Source organism: Carcharodon carcharias, chromosome 9, assembly GCF_017639515.1.
Source record: "Carcharodon carcharias isolate sCarCar2 chromosome 9, sCarCar2.pri, whole genome shotgun sequence".
Classification (NCBI taxonomy): domain Eukaryota; kingdom Metazoa; phylum Chordata; class Chondrichthyes; order Lamniformes; family Lamnidae; genus Carcharodon; species Carcharodon carcharias.
Genome location: NC_054475.1, coordinates 153,793,849 through 153,815,774, shown reverse-complemented (window position 1 = coordinate 153,815,774; position 21,926 = coordinate 153,793,849). Strand labels below are relative to the sequence as shown.

The window sequence follows — 21,926 nt, the reverse complement described above, 5'->3', positions numbered from 1 at the left end:
AGCTGACAGAATAATAATGGAAGGATGGATGAAACAAGCAGTGACCCAGCCCTCAATCTGTTTGGTGTCATCATCTTCATGCTCCATACCTTTACCTTCTCTGCAGAAAGAGACTATGTTACTCTAGGCCAGACAGCGAGTTCTACAGTCTATCACAACTGAAAGTGAAGCCAAAAACACATTGCATCCTGATCAGGAAACTCCTTTATGCTGCCGATGCTGTGCTAGTTGCCCACATGGAAACTCAGCTTCAAAGGCTCATGGGCTATCTCTGCCATATCTGTCACTTGTTCTCCCTGACTATAAGTGTCAAGAAAGCTGGTCATAGAACAAGGTCCCTCTCTGTCCCTGATCACACTAAGTAACAACCCGCTGGAAGTGGTTAGCGAATTCTGCTGCCTTGAGTCCACGGTGACAGACCTTTGGTGCAGAGATCGATGCACACAAGGGGAAAGCAGCTACCACCTTTTAGCCAACTCATGTATGGGATAACCTTAGGACAAAGCTGATGGTTTATAAGGCCTATGTTCTCAGCAGCTTGCTGTATGGCTGTGAAACATGTGTGATTTACAGCAGTCAAGAAAAAAAGCTCCCAAGCCTGTTGATACTAATCAAACAGAGGTGGCACATTTGCAGGATGGAAGACTATCGTATACCCAAGGACCTTTTTTGTATGGTGAGGTAGCCAGAACCAGATGACAAGAGGGTCATCCACTTTGAGGATGCTTGCAAAAGTGACATGAAGGCCCTGAAAATCGATTACCACATCTGGGAGTCTCTAGCTGACAACAGAGGAAAATGGCAACACCTCCTGTGGGCTGGCCTGCATCACCATGTTGACCAGTGGCTTGGCATAGGATGCCAATACCAAAAATGTTTCTAAGAAGGGGAAGAGAAAATGGATTTTAAAAAACTAGAAGAGAAATAGTGTCCTTGTTTAACTAATTTATTTTGGAGAGTAGCAGCTATTAATAGAATAAACCTGTTTCTACTATAATTTCCTTGTTTTAGATGCTAGTCCAAGAAAACCATTAGTTGTACTTGTTGCTAATTAATTAAACATCCCCTAACGTCATAAACCCATTGAAGGTGGATATTTCAAATGATTTTTAGTGTGGGTTTGTCCCTTCTTTCTACCAGCTTCATAGCCTCTGATATCGGCTGAAATCACTTTATATGCGGTTCTCTGGATATCAGTTGGAGCTTTTGAAAATTATAGTAAATATTACCAGCTGCATGGCTTGTCTTTACCCAGCTCTCAATCGACAGTATTCTGTTAGCAGGGATTTAGGATATGTGCCAAAATTTTCTCTCAATTGAAGAAGGGAATCTGCAAAACTCCCAAGATTTAACCACCTAATATGTTTGTTTTAAAATCCTGTTTGTTCTTTTCCTCCTCTCAGCGCCCCTCACAGTTGCTCCTGATTGAGGGAGCAGTTGTATTTACTGTACAGCATGCAGCCAACAGCACCACTAGCAAGGCATATGAGGTGGATTTTGCTAACTTCAGTCTTGGCTCTTTTTGAAGAAATATTTGTTGCTAGTGCTTCCAGCTGCAATAGTGCCAGAGCAGCAATATAAGCAGTCATTGGCGCCAGATGCCTTTCCTTTCTGGCTGTGGATCAGTTTAGTGCAGATGTCCGTTTACAGGCCTTTAGTAATGTTCCTCAAGTTTTCATAAAATGGGACCGTCAAATAGTGCAGCACAGAAGGAGGCCATTTGGCCCATTGTGCCTGTGCCAACTCTCTGAAAGAGCTATCCAATCATCCACACTTGCCTCCTCCCATAGTCTTGCAAATCTTTCCTTTTCACGTATATATACAGTTTGCTTTTGAAGATTGTTATTGAATCAGTTTTTGCCATCCTTTTCGGGCATTCCAGATCATCAGAACTCGCTGTGCAAATTTTCTTTTCTCCCCACTGTTGTCCCTGGATCTTTTGCCAATTATCTGAGATCTGTGTCCTCTAATTACACCTGCCACTGGAAACAATTTGCCTGTATTTATTCTATCTAAACTAGTCACAATTTCGGACACCTCTATAAAATCTATTCTAAGGAGAGCAACCCTCATTTATCTCCTCTCTCTATGTAACTGAAATCTTTCATCTCTGCTACCATTCCATTACATCTCCTCTGCACTCTGAAGCCTTGACCTTTTTTCCAAAGATGTGATTCCAGAACTGGCACCACCAACCTTTTTAAGCACTTTTTCTATTTTATCCTATCCAATTTCTCTACCACCTCCCCATTTAGCACCAGTTTGGCAGCATCCTCATCTTTAGTACTGGCAGGTGCAAAGTACTCATCCAGACCTCAGCCGTACCCTCTCCTTCCACAAGCAGATCACTCACACCCTTCCTTTTCACTATCCTTTTATTATTCATATGTTATGAAAGACTCTTGGATTTCCTTTTATGTTACCTGCTAATATATTCTCGTATACTCTCTCTGCTTCACTCATTGCTTCTCTCATTTCCATTTTCAGTACATTTCCCTGTACATTTTGTGTTTAGCTTGGTTCGCTACTAAATTATGAACCTGACATTTATTACAAGCCTCCGTTCTTTTTTTCATTTTAACTCCTACTACTTTAGTCATCCAGGAAGCTCTAGCTTTGGACACCCTTTCTCACTAGTTGATAGTTCCTGCACCTTTCTGCAATTTGCCTGCAAATTTGCTCCTCCTTCTGACTATTTGGCAGCTTAATGTTATATACCCAGGAGTGTATTAGCTCCTCTCTTGTTTCTTAATTCTAACAAATCAATTCTGTCTTTGAACTCTCAAGTACATCATCCCTTTCAAGTACTGCCATCTTTGATCAATGCTGCTATCTTCCCTCCATTATATCCTTCCTAATCATTCCTGAAAACATTGCAGGCTCCAAATTGGGTGCCCATTCCTCCTTCTTTGAAGGAGGCCTCGGTGGCCAATATCTCATTGCCCCTTGTGGTTACTTGTGCTTGCAGCTCAGCAACCTAATTTACAAGCACTCTAAACTTACCTAGGTCTGCCTTGCATTCCTGTTTCTGACCCCTCCTATTTCTAAACTATCCTTATTCCAATGATGTTTGTCTCTCCCAGCCCTTTGTGCACCTCATTTCCTCTTTTAATGTTTTACCCTGGTTGCTAATTAATAAGAAATTATCATCAATTCAGGCCTCTCCGTGCTTTCATTTCAGTCTCTGTTGATTTTCTAAAAACACAGAAAACTTTGGTTGGGATTGTCCAGCCATGACCGCCGCTGGGATCCTCCAGTGCCGCCGAAAGCCAATGGACTTTTGGCTGGCTTGCCATATCCCCCATGGCGGGGCCGGAAAATTCCGGCCCTTGTAACTGAACTTTCAATTGTTGATATTTAGGTTGGCAGTGATAGAGAGCTATGGTGAGCTCATCCAATTTATTTAGGCTTATTAGCATTTGTGCCTCTAGTCGGAAGGTTCAAGCCTCGCTCCAGAGACTTGAGCATATAATCCATGCTGATATTTTTGTACTGCACTATTGGAAGTGTTATCTTTAGGTGAGACATTGATTTAATGCCCCAATGGCCACCTTGGGTGAGAGTAAAAAATCTGATGGCACCATTGAAGATGAGCTGAGCAATTCTCTTGGTGTTCCCTACATTAGAACAGGGTCTCCACTTGAAAAGAATTTCATTGGCTGGAAAGGAACTACTACTTCAGGTTGTGAAAGGCGCTATATAAATGCAAGTCTTTTCCTTTTATTTTGAATGCTGTTTAATGAAGGAAGTGGGGAAGGATGTTATGAGGGTTCTTAGATGCAGACAATCAAGCTGAGCACTGGAATCCCTGAACAATTAGTACATCTCTCATTTCTTGCTGCAAAGTCTTGAGGTGGCCCTCCTGCTGTTGCTTTGCATTTCCTCTATCTGATGAAGACTTTTGCTGCTGTTCCTCTTCCAAGTGCAGACTTCTCTGTATGGTGAGATGATGCAGGAGACTGCCTGTGGGGTGTAATGTAGGGAGGCCCCCAGGCATAAGCAGAAACCTGAACCTCTGCTCAGCAATTATTCTGTTAATTTCCATTCTTGACAGTACCTGCATTACTTAGGTATGACGGGGTTGTAGGGGGGACCAAGTCTGTGGGGAATATCCTGTACCTCCAGCACATTTGTGGTGTTACCACTTTAGCCGATTGTTATTTGCTGAGCAAGCCAAATCCCAAAGGGAAACTCGTCTTACTAATCATAACTTTTCTTTGTATTTTGAAAATGAAGGGAAATTTATTGATCCCAGAAGCATAGAATCCCTGTAACACTTTTAGGATTTTAAATCTTTTAATTTTATTAGCAAATAGACAAAAAACTTAAACAAACAAGATTAAAATGACACTGATGAAACAGTCTTGCAAAACATTCCCTGCAAAAAAACACTTGGTCAGAACACACAAGAAACTGCTTGGCAACAGCTCCCTTACAGATTTTAACCATAAAAATCCAGTAATGTGACCCAAGGCAATAACTGCTGCTACTTTAGTAAAGTATACCACATGGCTTCTCACTCTTTCACTCTGCTGTAGAAATCTGAAGGAAGTTCAGAAACAGACTGCTTTCTGTAAACAAAGACTTCTCTGGCTTGAAACTGGATGGCCGCTTCAAATTTCCAACCTTTCTCGGCACAGAGCTGGTCTCAGGATATCTCCCCCACAGAGCCACGTGAACTCAACTAAACATCTCACTTAAATATCTTTTTTCTTCTTTCATCCTAAACTCCATTGTCCTAAACATCTCTTTGAACTCAACTTTTCCAAAATGTAAAAATCTTTCATGACTTCCTATTGCCTCCACTTTTGGGTTAAATCAAATTTAATAACCTTCCCTTGTTTACTTTTGAAACCTTTGTAAGTTTTAAAAGTCCATTGTTATTTCTAACCTACCCTTTGAAATTTAACAGCTGAAAAGTCAAGTCCTTGTCTATCACCTAATGCAAATTTTAAAATCCAACTTTTATTCACTTGTAAATCCAACTTCACCAAAGCCTTTCTTTACAAATGCATGTATCTAGCACCTTTACCTTTCATCTCTGTTCCAATAGACAAGCTGTCTTTACTAACCTCTTCTCTCCCCCACCCCCCACCACACAACACACACAGACTCTCTCACACGTGCACACTCAGCCTTCTTTACAGAATGTCACCATATTCCCAAAAATATGTTAAGAAATAACATCCATCTTCACAATGGGAAAGATAGTACAGTCTCACAGGGCAAATACCCTCCAAAAACCGTAGTAAAAGGTAGTAATTTAACAATCCAATAGGGAAGCAAATTAATATCAAAGAATGTAAGTTAAGTATGAGTCTGAGAGTCTATAACTGATTTTAAAAGTTTTACAGTAGAAAGGATATTCATTCACTTTTCACATTTTCTCTAGGCAGGGCTAATATTACACACAATTTCTTGCAAATTGTCAAAACAAGCTTTTTAAAGTTTGAACCAATATGACAGCAATGCTTTGTTCCCCACCAGAGAGAGAATTTTATTTAAAACGAATGTGCAGCTCTTGCATTCCATAAACCACTGGCACAGCTCCTGTTGGCTGGGTTCTACTGGTGTTTCTGGCACTTGGTGTGACTCACATGATACCAAGTAGAATTGTAGCAGCCTGCCTTTGGCATGTCCACTGTTCTCGCCTTCCTGTAGCGAATGTCTCCTGAAACCCAGGAGTTACAGTGGGAGTGCAGCACGAAGGTAACATGACCTGATTTTAATTTGTTCATTTATTATAAATCCAGCTTCCCTGCCCCCAGCCTGCTCTGGTTCTCATTGAGCATAAGGGGTTAAAATCAGTGCAACGATTTAAGACTGTTGTTTCTCAGTAAGTTAGAGTGTTATCTCCTGATCTGAGTTGAGTTAGATAACTCCAGAGTACTAGGAAAAGGGGTAGAATTAACCGGCCTATTTCGGTTCCCATTTTTTTTATTATGTTCTCGTGAGACCAAATATCCTTTTTGATTTGCTATTCAGTGATCTCAGCTGAAGATTTCATGTGGTCATTGAGGACAAGATTGTGTTTTGGCTGTGATGGGCTCCTAGATACTTAGCCCGCTGCCTCTCCATGTCTGGGTTCATACATGAGGGGATAGCCCTTGGTGAAGTATCAGAGGATTCCTGTACTCATGCAGCTGTATCCCAAAATTGGTCACGCCTTTCAAGAAGGTAGTAATTTCAGGGTTAAGTCTGATGGGAAGTCTCATTTACCACTCAAACGTTCCAGCATTAAAATAATTCCTAATGTTCCCTTAAGTTGAAGCAGTGGCAATTTTGAGAAATTTTTGTGACCCTGCAGAGGCAGAGCTACCTCGAGCTGTAAACCGACAGGTTCACAACTTGCACTTGCATTTCAAGGCAAGATCAGCAATAAAACTATCTAATCCCAGGGAGGAACTGAATGGCAGCCTACCTGTTACTAATTACAGCTGTCTTATCCTTAAGCTTTGGTGGCATTCAGTTCTGCTTGTACTTGTAGAATTCCTTAGGTTGATCCCACCTGTGTTTTCTGTAGTCATGCCCTGTAATCCCTCCTATGTTTTCTCTTATGGTCTGATATGTAATGTTTGATTGGTGATGATCTTTTACAGACATTGCATTATTGCACCTCCTATGACTTGAGTAGAGAAAGGACTGGTTAGTTTCTTATGGAGAAGGAAAGTCAGTTGGAGAATCATTGCTGAGCTCATGTACTTTCTTAGTGGCTGGTTCTTAGCGTAGGCTCATTGACTTCAATTTTAAGGTTATTGCTTTTGGTTTTTATGCTGGATGTTTTCTTGGATCCAGTGTCAATGTTTTCCCAATAAGTATGGTACAAACATGCCCCTTTTTTGCCTAATATCTAGTTACCCTACAGCATGGCTGAGGGATCACAACAGAGAGCCCTGGTTGTGTCATGGTACAATAATGTATTTCACTATGGTGCTGGAACATGGGTTCACACCTTTTGTACTCCCCCCACCCCCACATCTTTAAAATCTGCTTCCCATGGTACAGTGGAGCTCCCAATTGTTTCACTAGGGGAAGGAAGTGAGGGAGTGTCAGGAGGTTAGTCAACTCTGTTGCTGATCTTGCACACCATGTAGGAATAGTTCATACGCCTAATTTCTTGGCTGCAGTTAGTGTGTGGCCTGAAAAATGTAAACGAGGAAATAATGAAAAATAAAACCTTAGTAAAATGTCGGTACTTTTGACGCTATCTCCAGGGGAAGAGTATTGGGAGGTGTCCATGGAGATTCATCCATTCCACCTGTGCCCAAATATTTCTGTTAAAATTACGCTTTATGTAGTAGTTTTTCCTGGAAATATCAACATTCTTAACTTTTAAGGACTCACTAATCTTTTCAGGGTAATGAGAGACGAAGTCCCAGAATTGGAACCTGGATGGAAAACTTTTTATGTTTTATACATTAAGGTCTGTCGATAATCTGATAAAATGATGTATGTTCCAAACGAAGGATATTTAAAACAAAAACAGAATTACCTGGAAAAACTCAGCAGGTCTGGCAGCATCGGCGGAGAAGAAAAGAGTTGACGTTTCGAGTCCTCATGACCCTTCGACAGAACATAATTCCCTGATGGGAAAGCCGCTGAAGCAGATGGTGAAATGATTTCATGAGGCCTTTTTTTTTTGGAGTGAAGGGATTGTGGAATATGATGAGAGTGTGCATTGACCAATTAAATATAGATTGACTTAATGGGAATAATGGCCTTTAACTTGTCCCAAAAATACTTAACAATTCTTGCATTTGTATAGCACCTCACGTTCAGCAGTTTCAAAGTTGACAATTGACTTACAGTGGTCTCTGTTTTAGAAAGTAGAACAATAAATGTGACAACCAACCTGTGGCAGACACCACTTTTGATCAGCAGTGCTTTGATTTAATGGGTGGAATCATAAGCTTCTCCCACTCCCAAGAGCATGCTTGCAAGCAGGGGAAGGGGGGGCATAAAATTGGGTGCTATGGAGTGAAGCGGGAGGATGTTATACCCATCACCTACCCACTTCAGCTAGCATTTTGCCAGTGGTGGAGAAGGTGCTGAGTGGCTTATCCATCCTTAGGCTAATTGAGTGGCCATTTAATTGCCACTCAAGGGTCTCCTGCCACCACTGCTGGTATTTTGCCAGCGATGAGGTGGGGGACCACCTCATGTGGCGAGTCGCTGGCAGCCTTGTTGCTGGCAGTGGAAGTGGGTGGGTGGTGATGTGTGGGAGGTGGGGGTCCCTCCTGTTGGTGAACCCTGTTGCCAATGGAAGGCCCCCACAGTACTCCCCGTCCCCTATTGTTTCCCTCCCCCTGCCCTCCTAATGGCAGCCTCGCTGGGACCTGCCAGACTGCTGCTCGTGAAACCACACACCTCCAACCACCTGCCAAACCACTGCACTTGTCTTGTTACCTGCTTCCAGCATCAATCGTTAATGGGGACTGGTTGCAGTCCCAGCAGTGGCCACTGCTTGTGGGGGTGCTTCTGGGACTGGAGAGCGCTAGTCATTTGATTGGCTGGCAGTTCTTAGAAGCGGGACCTCCTCCAGATGTGGGTGGAAGTCTCACCCTGAGCCATTTAATGGCCCGATAGCCATAAAATCAGCTTGGGGCTTCCTGACCATGCGGAGGGGGGGTCTCCACCAACTTTTCAACCGGGGGCGGGATCAGGGCCACCACCTCCACTTAAAATTCCTACCAATATCTCTTACCACCACCCCCCCCAAACTCCTGATGATGAAGTAGTAGTTTATATAATATGTCACATCTCTCTCAAATTCCTGAAGCAATTCACATGCAATAATTTATTTTGAGATGCATTGCCTGTTGTGTAAGTGCATGCAGCATCCATTTGTGCATAGATTGTAATACAAACAGTAACTGAGATAGTGACTAGTTAATATTTATTTGGTGTTTGAGAAAGGAATGTTGGCTTGGAGCCCAGGGAACTCCCTATTCTTTAAACAATACCATGGCAGCTATAATGTTCACCCAAAGCCGCAAAACAGGCTGAATAGGCTGTGGTTTAATGTCACCTAAAGTATAATACCCTTGGCGAAGCAGCAGTGCCTCAAAATTCTAGGGTATAGTTCCATCACTCATTTAATTTGTGTGTGACTTTTCCTTTCGCATTTGCTACTCTAGAGATGTCATAAAAAGCATAATCTCAACAAATTGTTATGCTGGATTTTTTTTTCAATGTCAACACGACTTTTTTATATATATATATAAAAAAAGTTTGCAATTATCATCTCCTTCTAGCTTTTTTAATGTCCACCTTGTAGTCTGCTGTTTCAGTTATTAATGGATAAGGTATAGCAGTAGGGGATAGCCAATAGATTTGATTTTGATAGACACCAAATGCAGAGCTTGAGAAGATTTAGGCTCCTAAAATGACTGAGTGGCAATCTGGATTCAAACCCGGTGCAGCTATAGAAACCAGCCTGCAATACATGAAAAGTTCTATAATGCAGCAATGTAAAGATCCACAAGAGTTTGTCTTAGATTGTAACTGATAGTCCACTGGAATGATCGAGTTTCGTGAACAGCATGGTTTTTACTTCTTGCTGTGCTTTTCCAGGAAGTTCTTAAAGTACCCTAATATCCTGTGATGTCAACTGACAATTAGCATTACAGCCTCATGATTTACCAGCTAATGTCACAGATATTTCTTTCAGTGACTGCTTTCAATAAATATTTTCACTTTAAAACTTACAGCATAACTGAGTCAGCACAAGGAATTAATACTGAGAAATAAATATTCAAAGAACAAACTGAATTATTAGAAACTGCCTGGAGCTCTTAGCACTCCAGCCTGCCTGCAGCTATTGGATATGAATCCACCATCTGAATGGATCTTTCTCCTTGAGGCCAAGAAACCCTGCTGACAAATGCACCGTAACTGCAATTTCTGCCGATGCAGAAACAATTGCAAACATTGGGACAGAATTTACTTTAAAAGTAACAGTGCTCATTGTTGTTTTGGCACAAATCAGGCAGCAACTTCAGCTGAACACAGATGCACAATTAAACGCTAAAATCTGGTAGTTGTAGTCAAAGGTGTACTGCTCTGCCGTAAGCTGCCTGAAAACAGCCCTTAACAATCTCGCTTCCCTTTCAAATGTGTAGAACATTGTGAGGTTCTCGCTCAGAGGTCATAGATACAAAGTGAACTCATCTCAATAAGTAGGTGCTTGTCCATTTTGGTCTGAATTACTGCCAAGCATCCTCTTTGGCACTGAAAACATACATTTACAGTGTGTAATTTCATTCTTTCAGCTATTAATTACTGGAGTTTTTAAAATTCTCTCCTCACAATCATTCTATTTTACTTTCTGTACCTGATTTGATTTTGAATTCACTATTCTAACCTTCATTTCCTGGTTCAGACTCATCGCTGCTCATAGCAATTCTTCACAAGTGCTGACAACGGAAGAGTTTGCCAGCAACATGAGTTGGTAAATCATGAGATTACAATGCTTACTATCTTTTGGTATTGCAGGATCAGGCACTTTAAGAATGGTCTAAGAAAGCACAGCAAGAAGTAAAAGACTAAGATAAAAGCAAAATACTGCGAATGCTGGAATCTGAAACAAAAACAGAAAATGCTGGAAAAACTCAGGCCTAGCAGTATCTATGGAGAGAGAAACAGAGTTAATGTTTCAAGTCCATATGACCCTTCTTCAGAGCTGAAGAGAAGGGGAAATGTGATGAAATTTATACTGTTTTGTGGGGGTGGGGGGACACGGATGAAGCTGGCCAGCAATAGATGGGGACAAAAGAAGGATTGACAAAGATGTCATGAACTAAAAGACACAGGGAGTGTTAATGGTAGTGATTAGTGCTAAAAAAGGTGCTGGTAGTGGCATTAAGGTAAGAAAGCAGAATGTGATAGCAGCAGAATAAGGGTAGCATTGAGTGAAAAAACAACATGGAACAAGTAACAGATGGCCCTGTAGGGAATGGGGTGGGGGCAGAGGGTGGTGGGCCATCTGTTACTTGTTCCATGTTGTTTTTTCACTCAATGCTACCCTTATTCTGCTGCTATCATGTTCTGCTTTCTTATCTTTATGCCACTATCAGCACCTTTTTTTTTTTTACCACTAACTACAATCATTTACATTCCCTTCATCTTTTAGTTCATGACATCTTTGTCAATCCCTCCTTTGTCCCCAACTATCGCTGACCTTCCATCCAGCTCCCCCTGCCCGCCGCCCCCCCCCCCACCTTAAACAGTATAAATTTCATCACGTTTCCACCTCTCTTCAGCTCTGAAGAAGGGTCATATGGATTCGAAATGTTAACTCTGTTTCTCTCTCCACAGACGCTGATAGACCTGATGAGTTTTTTTTCCCAGCATTTTCTGTTTTAAGAAGTATAAGCTCAGGAAGCCCAATCGCGCCAGTGGCCCAAGTACAATTGATACAATTGACATGCTTCACTATGCTCAATCTCCAGAGTCAGGTCAGCAATCAAAGTTCATAGCCCCAAACAAATCGGGCTATGGAGCTCCTCCCTGATCAATAAGCTAATATAGTAAACTCAAGTACATCGATACAACACAACTCAACTCTGACCTTTACCACTGGTTAAGGGGTGCACAGTTGCTTGCCCTGTTCACACCAGTCCCAGAGACCCTATAGGGCACACAGCAAGGTTTCCACTTCCCACTAACAGGGCCTTCCAGTGCAAAATCTCATGGAGATTTCTCCTGGGCAAGTTAATTTGCTGGTTACAGTAAATTCTGTCCCGATGGTCTGACTTTGAATATTTATTTCCAGAATCTTTCAATAGGATACTTGTTGTCCTAGATTTACATAAGCATGTTTACCAAGAATTACAATATGTGGTCTGAGGTGATAATTTTTTCCTTGCATCCTCCTCAATATAAGGGTGAGGAGGATTGTTGAGCAAAACACAATGGATTTAGGCACAAGTTACAAAAATAAGTTATCAAAATGGGCTGTATATGTAGATCTAAAATGCACTTGGAAGCATACTGTATTTGCAGATGAATGAGATTTTTAAAGAGGTGAGATTAAGTGCTGTGCTAAGAAATGGGGAGGGGGTGTGTTGAGCTCAGTGAAAAGGAGCAACGCTCATGCTTGATCTCGTGGTTGTTTTTTGTTTCTGAGACCTCAGTTCTTGTATACTTTTCCAATCAGTGTTTACATTCCCTTAACCGATGTGGACAGGTTCACTGAAACACAATCCCAGCAAGCATTGCTGCCTCCAAGAGAAGGAAAAAAAATTGGGGAGGTTTAACTTTGATTCTGAGCATAGTCTGGATCTGAGTGCCGCTTGTTCCTAATTACAATATAGATATTAGCGACTTGGCATTTTTCTCTCATTTCCTGGATGATACATTTGCATCAGCTGTCTTTACAACTGATGGTGTTTACACGTTGTGAAAATGTTACAAATGTTCTCAATTAGTCTGACTCATTGGCTATTGTGCCTGAGGTATTCCAGTGTAGGAAATTTTTATAGCCCAAGCAGACCTATTCCTGTTTGATAGGATAGATTGGTTGATATCTATAAACCCATTAATTCTTATTCTCTTCAATGACATACATACATTCCAATTCAAAATCCTCCCTTTCTATTAATAAAACCCTCAGGCTTCCTCCTTATTGTTAGCTTCCTCATTTTTGGCTTGAGTTTGCAAAACCACAAAAAGAACATTATACATTTTTCTGTGTGAGAACTAAGTATCAAAATAATTAGGATATAAAATGGGAACTACACATTAAGATGCTGGTATCCAATATTGTATACATTAGTGGTGGGTTTTGTGATCTTGTTTGCAGATTGAACACAGCAAGTAAAACTTTGCATCACTTTGTTCTAAAGTTCGTTGTGTCCCATGGCATTCATATGACCTCAGCAAGGAGAGAAGCTTTCAGGTGTAATTTAAAAAAAACAGGACTTAGGAGCAGGAGTAGGCCATTCAGCCCTTCAAGCCTGCTTCACTGTTCAATAAGATCATGGCTGATCTAGTTGTGGACTCAACTCCACTTTGCTGTCTGCTGCCCATAATCCTTGAGCCCCTTGTCTATCAAAAATCTGTCTAACTCTGCCTTGAATAAATTCAATGACCCAGCTTCCACTGCTTTCTGGGGAAGAAATTCCACAAACTAATAACTCGTTGAGAGAAAATAGTCTCCTCATCTCCATCTTAAATGGTAGATCTCTTATTCTTAAACTGTGTCCCCAGGTTCTAGTGTGTCTCTCAAATGGAAACATCCTCCTGGCATCTGCCCTATCAGATCCCCTCAGGATCTGAGATGTTTCAGTGCTGGCTTCACTTGATTAATCCACACATACCCAGGTGACTTTTAATTTTTTTTTCCCAGAATTATCATTTCTGAAAGCTTTCCTACCACTGAGGTTAAAATGACTGACCTATAATTGCTGGATTTATCCTTAATTAAAGAGAATCCTTTGAACTCTTATCACACATTAGATTACTGCCAATGTATAATGGTTGCAGGAGATGGAGTGTTGGGAGTGCTGTTATTTTTTAAAACCATTGAAGTCTACATGTTTTTTTTTGTGTTGCAGATTACTCCTCTGCTGTGGTGAAGTTTTCACAGAGCCTGAATGTATTTCAGTTTGAATTTATTGGAGATACATTGACTGATGATGAAATTAACATTGGTAAGGAAACAAAATGTTGCTGCATCTTTTTAGTTAACTGTAAGATATAATGGTGTAAGAGACGAGGTTGATCCAAACCATAAATGGTGGTCCAACAATTTTAGGGCCCAGTTGAATGTTTTTCGGCAAAATGCTGTTAGCTGGATGATTGGGGTGACACAGCAGGACAGTTTTTGAGCCCAGCTAACTTGACCGAAAGACAATTTTTCTTTATTCTTTCATGGGATGTGTGTGTTGCTGGCAAGGCCAGCATTTGTTGCCTATCTCTAATTGCCTTTGAATTGAGTGGCTTGCTAGACCATTTCAGATGGCATTTAAGAGTCAACTACATTACTGTGGATCTGGTGTCACAGGTAGGCCAAGTAAGGATGGCTGATTTCCTTCCCCAAAAGTTCAATAGTGAACCAGATGGGTTTTTACAGCAATCGGTGATGGTTGTCATGGTCACCATTACTCAGACTAGCTTTCAATTCCAGATTTATTAATTGAATTTAAATTCCACCAGCTGCTGTGGTGGGATTTGAACCCCTGTCCCAATTAGTCTGGATTACTAGGTTAATGATATTACCACATAGACACCAGCTCCCCAAGTGGCCTGCTGTTGCTAGTCACTTGAATCATCTACCTCCTTATTAGGCTAATATTTCACTACTTGCTTATGGATTCTTTGTATAGAACTGCACAATTGGCAAAAACTGACTTGAGTTGTGAAACAGTTGATCTCACCATAGTAGTTAGTTGGTTTGAGAAGAGGACAAAACAAAAACAGAATTACCTGGAAAAACTCAGCAGGTCTGGCAGCATTGGCAGAGAAGAAAAGAGTTAACGTTTCAAGTCCATATGACCCTTCAACAGAACTAAGGAAAAATAGAAGAGAGGTGAAATATAAACTGGTTTGCGGGGGGATGGGGGTGGTGTGGTAGGACAAGTAGAGCTGGATAGATGGAGGTTGCCAAAAGATGTCATAGACAAAAGGACAAAGAGGTGTTGACGGTGGTGATATTAGCTAAGTAATGTGCTAATAGGTGACATTAAGGGTAGAAAGCAGGATGAGCAAGGTACAGATAGCCCTAGTGGGGTTGGGTGGGGGGAAGGGATCAAAATAGGCTAAAAGGTAGAGATAAATCAATGGATGGAAGTACATTTAAAATAATGGAAATAGGTGGGAAAAGAAAAATCTATATAAATTATTGGAAAAAAGGGGGATTGGAAAGGGGGTGGGGATGGAGGAGAGAGTTCATGATCTAAAATTGTTGAACTCAATATTCAGTCCAGAAGGCTGTAAAGTGCCTAGTCGGAAGATGAGGTGCTGTTTGCCACATTTCCTACATTACAACAGTGACTAAACTTCAAAAGTAAAGTATTTCACTGGCTGACTAGGCACTTTATAGCCTTCCGGATTGAATATTGAGTTCAACAATTTTACATCATGAACTCTCTCCTCCATCCCCATCCCCTTTCCGATCCCCCTTTTTTCCAATAATTTATATAGATTTTTCTTTTCCCACCTATTTCCATTATTTTAAATGTTTCCATCCATTGTTTTATCTCCACCTTTTAGCTTATTTTGATCCCTTCCCCCCACCCCACCCCCACTAGGGCTATCTGTAACTTGCTCATCCTGCTTTCTACCCTTAATGTCACCTATTAGCACATTTCTTAACTAATATCACCACCGTCTACACCTCTTTGTCCTTTTGTCTATGACATCTTTTGGCAACCTCCATCTATCCAGCTCTACTTGTGTCCCCCCCCACCCCCACCAAACCAGTTTATAATTCACTTCTCTTCTACTTTTCCTTAGTTCTGTTGAAGAGTCATACGGACTCGAAACGTTAACTCTTTTCTTCTCCGCCGATGCTGCCAGACCTGCTGAGTTTTTCCAGTTAATTCTGTTTTTGTTTTGGATTTTCAGCATCCGCAGTTTTTTGTTTTTATCTCTTTTTGAGAAGAGGACAAGCTGTCTTGATGGACGAGCTCCTGGGAATTATTTGCCTGGCTTTGTTTCTCCAGGTGGCCACCAGGATTAAATTGGACTGGTTTTGCTATGCCATCTTCAGGGCGTCAGTGAAAAGTCTTTGTTTCTTGGAAGTTTCATCTGTGCTTATTCACCTCGCTCATGAGATTACATTGATTTAATGCGAATTACCAGGAATGGACTAAATTGGATTGTTTTTTTTTAGTACTTTATTTGTATCAACAAGTGATCCTGTGTATGATAGTCTGTGCTCGAGTGGACCGGTATGTGAATGGAACAGGGCTGTTCTGTATAGTGCAGGGTGATAGTCACTGGAGTTCTTTGCTGTGCTTCCAATGTCTTTTTCCTTCCTCGCAAAATAATAAATGAAATAACTAAATCTGATTTAAAAGGAAATAAATTTAGGCTGCAGTTCTGGTCCTGTCACCAGCCTTTTGGATGCAAAAGAGGGAAACCAATAGCTCCAGGCATACACTGAGCAGTAACAAAGATTGGGTTTAAAGAAGAGAACGTTTTTGAAATTGGCATTCATTAATATTTTTTCAGAAATCGTTGATATTTTATGTAAGAGTAAATCATGCTGTTAGAGATCTGGGTGCTTGGTCACATGACCCATCGCCCCCTCAACTGAAGATGATGCTGGTGATGCTCTGGGACATCACTGCAGGAGTTCCTCAGGGTAGTGTCCGAGGCAAAAGGGACAGATAGCCAGTCCCAAGCTAAAGAAAAGATCCCAAAACCCAGGGGAATGGAATGGACGAAAACCCCAAGAAGATCTTCTAGTAAATTGGAAGGACAGGAAAGTGGAAAAGATACTGTTAAGTGAAGTTAAGAGTGAGGGGCAGAGAGAAGGCTTCAGCTGCTTCATCAATGACCTTCCTTTCATCATAAGATCAGAAGTGGGGATGCTCGCTGATGATTGCACAATGTTCAGCACCATTCACAGCTCCTCAGATACTGAAGCAGTCCATGTCCAAATGCGGCAAGAACTGAACAATATCCAGGCTTGGGCCGCCAGATGGCAAGTAATGTTTGTGTCACACAAATATCAGGCAATGACCATCTCCAAGAGAATCTAACCATCGTCCCTTGACATTCAATGGCATTACCATCACTGAATCCCCCACGATCAGCATCTTGGGGGTTACCATTGACCTGAAACTGAACTGGACTAGCCATATGAATACTGTAGCTACAAGAGCAGGTCAGAGGCTTGGAATCGGGCGATGAGTAACTTACCACCTGATCCCCCAAAGCCTGTCCACCATCTACAAGGCACAAGTCAGGAGTGTGGTGGAATGCTCCCCAATTGCCTGGATGAGTATAGCTCCCACAACACTCAAGCAGCTTGACACCGTTCAGGACAAAGCTGCTCGCTTGATTGGCACCACATCCACAAACTGCAGGAATTCACTCCCTCCACCATCGCATAATAGCAGCAGTGTGTACGATCTACAAGATGCACTGCAGGAATTCACCGAGGCTCCTTAGACAGCACCTACCAAACCCACGACCACTACCATCTGGAAGGAAAAAGGCAGCAGATAGATGGGAACACCACTTGAAAGTTCCCCTTCAAGTCACTCACCATCCTGACTTGGAGATATATCATCGTTCCTTCACTGTTGCTTGGTCAAAATTCTGGAACTCCCTCCCTAACAGTACTGTGTGTGTACCTACACCACGTGGACTGCGGCAGCTCACCACCACCTTCTCAAGGGCAACTAAGGATGGGCAATAAATGCTGGCCCGGCCAGCAAAGCCCGCATCCCGTGAAAGTATGGTGAGAAGTGAAATTTTGGTTTGTGATTATTAATTCAAGTTATTGATGTTAATATGCCTGCATTGGTGATCTTCCCACATTCCTAGCTAATCCACTCTTTAACTAGCTCATCCTCTGCACCCCCTTCCATTTTCCTCCCAGTACTTTAACTGTTGTTGGGTGTTGGGGTGGGTGGGATGACCTAAACCTCCCGAATGTTCCTCTGAAGCCAGCCTTTAGGAGCTCAGTTGAGATCAATCTTGAGTAACTTTCATTCTGTCCATGTTTTCTCAACCTAAAGTTATCTGACTCCAGTTTTAGGAAATGGAGATAGTTTAAGTAAGTTTTATTTGTATTTGTGGGTATTAGGAATGAATTTTAGCTTTAATGTTTAAATTCGATTTGTATTTCTGTATCTGGTGTGTTAAAAAGTTAAATTGAGTTTTAGTTTCACTTTAAAAGATGCCTACATTTCTGATGAGAGTTTTATGACTGTTGCAGCTAAGTTAAACAAACGAGTAGAGAAACTGGGCAGTTGCTTAGCAACAGGGGTCCTGAGAAGCAGGTCCCTCCTACATACGCACACAGAAGAAACTAGGAACAGCAGTTTAATTTGGAAGCTGAATTGAGGTCAGTTGGTTTTGAAAGTAACTGCCAGGAAAGACTGTAGCAAAGGGGACAGATAGCCAGTCCCAAGCTAAAGAAAAGATCCCAAAATCCAGGAGAGTGGAATAGGCGAAAGCCCCAAGAAGATCTTCTAGTAAAGTGGAAGCTAAGAGTGAGGGGCAGAGAGAGAGGCTCCAAGCTTCAGATTTTAAGAGACAAAAGCTGCAGAAAGCAGATTTAAAGTGAGAACCGCTTGCAAGAGGCCAGAAGGTCCAAAGAGGCAACTGAAGGTTTCTAACTCTTTGCTATGGGTATGTGAAGCAGTGGTGTACTGTTGGCAGCTGAGTCAGTGAGAGAGAGTGCGTGGAGAAAAGCTTGAATGCATGTGGTGACCCAGGGGAGAGGAACATAGGAAGGAGAGTTCGAAACCTTGGAGGTGAATCCTTGTGGAAGCTGTCTGAGAGAAAGCATCAGCTTGGAAGAAGATTCCAAGGCGAGTTCTTAGGAAGTGGAGATTGGAAACCCTCATCTGAAAAACAGAGTTCAGTGAGACTGACTGGCTCACAGTGTGACAAGTGTCTGAGGGGAGTTGAGGAAAGATCCATGGCATTTGTTTGGAGTGGCATCTGTCATTTGGTTTTGAGTGTGGTGTGTCTGACCACAGGTCGCCTATTCATGGACTGTGTAATTACTGTAAACATGAGAGTATAAGAAAGCTTTTGACAACTTGTGTTACCGTTACGAATCTGTATATATCTGTAAAGGTATAGTTGTGGGTGAAGGAGTATTGCAATATAGTTCATCTTTCCTTATTTAATATAGGTTTTATTCTTTTGTTAAAAGTTCATCAATTGACTTCTGGGACTGTGTTCAGGAGCCACTCTTCATGTAACCAAACAAACAAATAAAAGTTAGAACCTATCAAGCTGGGTTCCACCCTGGGATCAGGCTTGTCCAGTAGTAACATCAACTGGGATCATAACACAAGAAACTAACCTCTGCAATATGAACCGCCATTTTAAATCACTCCTTTTTAAAATACAGTGATGTGATCTTTTGCAGAGCTTGTTTGTCACGAGAATGCTTGGGAGTTGTTGGGACAGGTGGGTAGTGAAGGGGGAAGAGACTAAACATTCGATACTTTTCAGAGTAGATATTTGTTCTTTATGCACATATATGTATTTTTAAACTTCCTCTTCCAAAGGCACTGATATGCTTCATCTTTTAAGTGTAGGAGATGAATTTGTACAAGATAGATCAGTTGTTGGCAAAATGCAGAATCTATAATTAAGGAAGTCTTAATGCACTAGTAAAATCATGGTATGGCCAGACAGAGTCAACACGGTTTTATGAAAGGAAAATAGTGTTTGACTAATTTAGTCATTTGGTCGTACAGAACTTGAGTATTGCTGAAAAAAGACATTTTGTCGAAGCTTTTCAACTTGCACTCATCAGGACAATCGCAAGAATACCAATTTGAGCAACAGGTGAAGGAGTTTCATGCTTCTACTACGCAGTAGCAACACAAGTGGTATTTGGCACTAACAAGATGCTGCAGTGAAGCCAAAAAGACATTCTGCCTATCTTGCAAATGAGTAATGTGGTTTGAGTTTCAGTGCTAGTGAGATACTAGGTATGTAGGTCGTAGGTCCCAAAGATTGGTGGATTATATCAAGCAGCATGTCCCTTCCACTGTTCGCACTGGGCAAGATACAGACCACAAGCATTACCCAGACCTCCCTGTTGCTTGCCATTTTAACACTCCACCCTGCTCTCATGCCCACATGTCCGTCCTTGGCCTGCTGCAGTGTTCCAGTGAAGCTCAACGCAAACTGGAGGAACAGCACCTCATCTTCCGACTAGGCACTTTACAGCTTTCTGGACTGAATGTTGAGTTTAACAACTTTAGATCATGAACTCTCTCCTCCATCCCCACCCCCTTTCCGATCCCCCTATTTTCCAATAATTTATATAGAATTTTCTTTTCCCACCTATTTCCATTATCTTTAAATGTAGTTCCATTCAGTGTTTTATCTCTAGCTCTTAGCCTATTTCGATCCCTTCCCCCCACCCCACCCCCACTAGGGCTATCTGTACCTTGCTCGTCCTGCTTTCTACCCTTAATGTCACCTATTAGCACATTTCTTAGCTAATATCACCACCGTCAACACCTCTCTGTCCTTTTGTCTATGACATCTTTTGGCAAGCTCCACCTATCACTGGCCCTCCATCCAGCTCTACCTGTCCCACCTTCCCCCTAAACCAACTTATATTTCAAAACAAAAATAAAAATACCTGGAAAAACTCAGCAGGCCTGGCAGTATCTGCGGAGAGGAACACAGTTAACGTTTCGAGTCCGTATGACTCTTCAGCAGAACTGAGTTAGTTAGTTAGTCACTTAGTTCTGTTGAAGAGTCATACAGACTCGAAACATTAACTGTGTTCCTCTCCGCAGATGCTGCCAGACCTGCTGAGTTTTTCCAAGTATTTTTATTTTTGTTTTGTATTTCCAGCATCCGTAGTTTTTTGCTTTCAGCTTCTATTTCACCTCTCTTCTATTTATCCTTAGTTCTGTTGAAGAGTCATACGGACTCGAAAAATTAACTGTATTCCTCTCCGCAGATGCTGTCAGACCTGCTGAGGTTTTCCAGGTATTTTTATTTTAGTTTTTGTTTTGGATTTCCAGCATCTGCAATTTTTTTGCTTTTATTCCCTATTTTTATACTTCATTCCCTTTGAAATAAAGGCCAACATTCCATTTGCCTTCCCTATTACCTGCTGAACATGTATGCTAGCTTTTTGGGATTCGTGCACAAGGACCCCCAAATCCGTCTGTGTTGCAGCTTTCTGCAGTCTTTCTCCATTTAAGTAATATTCACCTCCTCTATTCTTCCTGCCAAAGTGCATAACCTCTCACTTTCTCACATTATATCCCATCTGCTACATTTTGGCCCACTCATTTAACCTGTCTGTACCCCACTGTAGGTTCTGTGTCATCCTCAGCACTTGCCTTCCTATCTATTTTTGTGTCATCCGCAAACTTGGCGATAGTAATTCATTTCTCTCATCCAAGTCATTAATATATATCGTAAATAATTGTGGCCCCAGCACTCATCCCTGTGGCACTCCACTAGTTACAGGTTGCCATCCTGAAAATGCCACTCCCCCCCCCCCCCCCCCCGCCCCTTTTCCCAACTCTCTCTCATCTATTAGTTAGCCAGTCCTCTCTCCATGCTAATATACTAACCCCAACACCATGGGCTTTTATCTTATTAAATAGCCTTATGTGTGGCACCTTATCAAATCCTTTTGAAAATCCAAATATATTACATCTATTGGTTCCCCTTTATCTATCCTGCTTGTTACCACTTCTAAGAATTCTAATAAATTGTCAGGCATGATTTCCCCTTAATGAAGCCACGCTGACTCTGCTTGATTGGATTATGTATTTCTAAATGCTCCGCTATTACATCCGTTGTAACTGACTGCAACATTTTCCCAATGATTTTAAGCTAACTGGCCTATTGTTACCTGTTTTTTGTCTCCCTCCCTTTTTGAATATGGGTGTTACATAGGCAGTTTTCCAATCCTCTGGGACTTGTTCAGAATCTAAGGACTCTTGGAAGATTACTACCAGTGCATCCACTATCTCCTTTAATATCCTAGGATGCAACCTATCAGGTCCAGGTGACTTAATGGCCTTTAGCCCCATTAGTTTCCTTAGTACTTTTTCTCTAGTGATTGTCATTGTAGTTATTTCCTACCCTCCTTTTGCCCCGTGATTATTTAGTATTTTTGGTATGCTATTAGTGTCTTCGGCTGTGAAGACTGATGCAAAGTATTTATTCTGCTCTTTACACTTTATTGAATTTAATTATTTACATCAGTATTGATCTTATACTTAACAGACTATTTTTAAGAAAGGGAA

At 41.5% G+C, this 21,926-nt stretch overlaps 1 protein-coding gene across 5 annotated transcripts in view; it reads left to right on the top strand.

The window, feature by feature from the left end:
- Positions 1-21,926, top strand: part of ophn1 (oligophrenin 1) — a 235,478-nt gene that overhangs the window by 73,270 nt on the left and 140,282 nt on the right. For all 5 annotated transcript variants that reach the window (XM_041195078.1, XM_041195079.1, XM_041195080.1 and 2 more), the window contains one exon: positions 13,557-13,652. In XM_041195078.1, the coding sequence (XP_041051012.1) occupies positions 13,557-13,652 (96 nt within the window). The remainder of the gene's footprint in view (positions 1-13,556; positions 13,653-21,926) is intronic.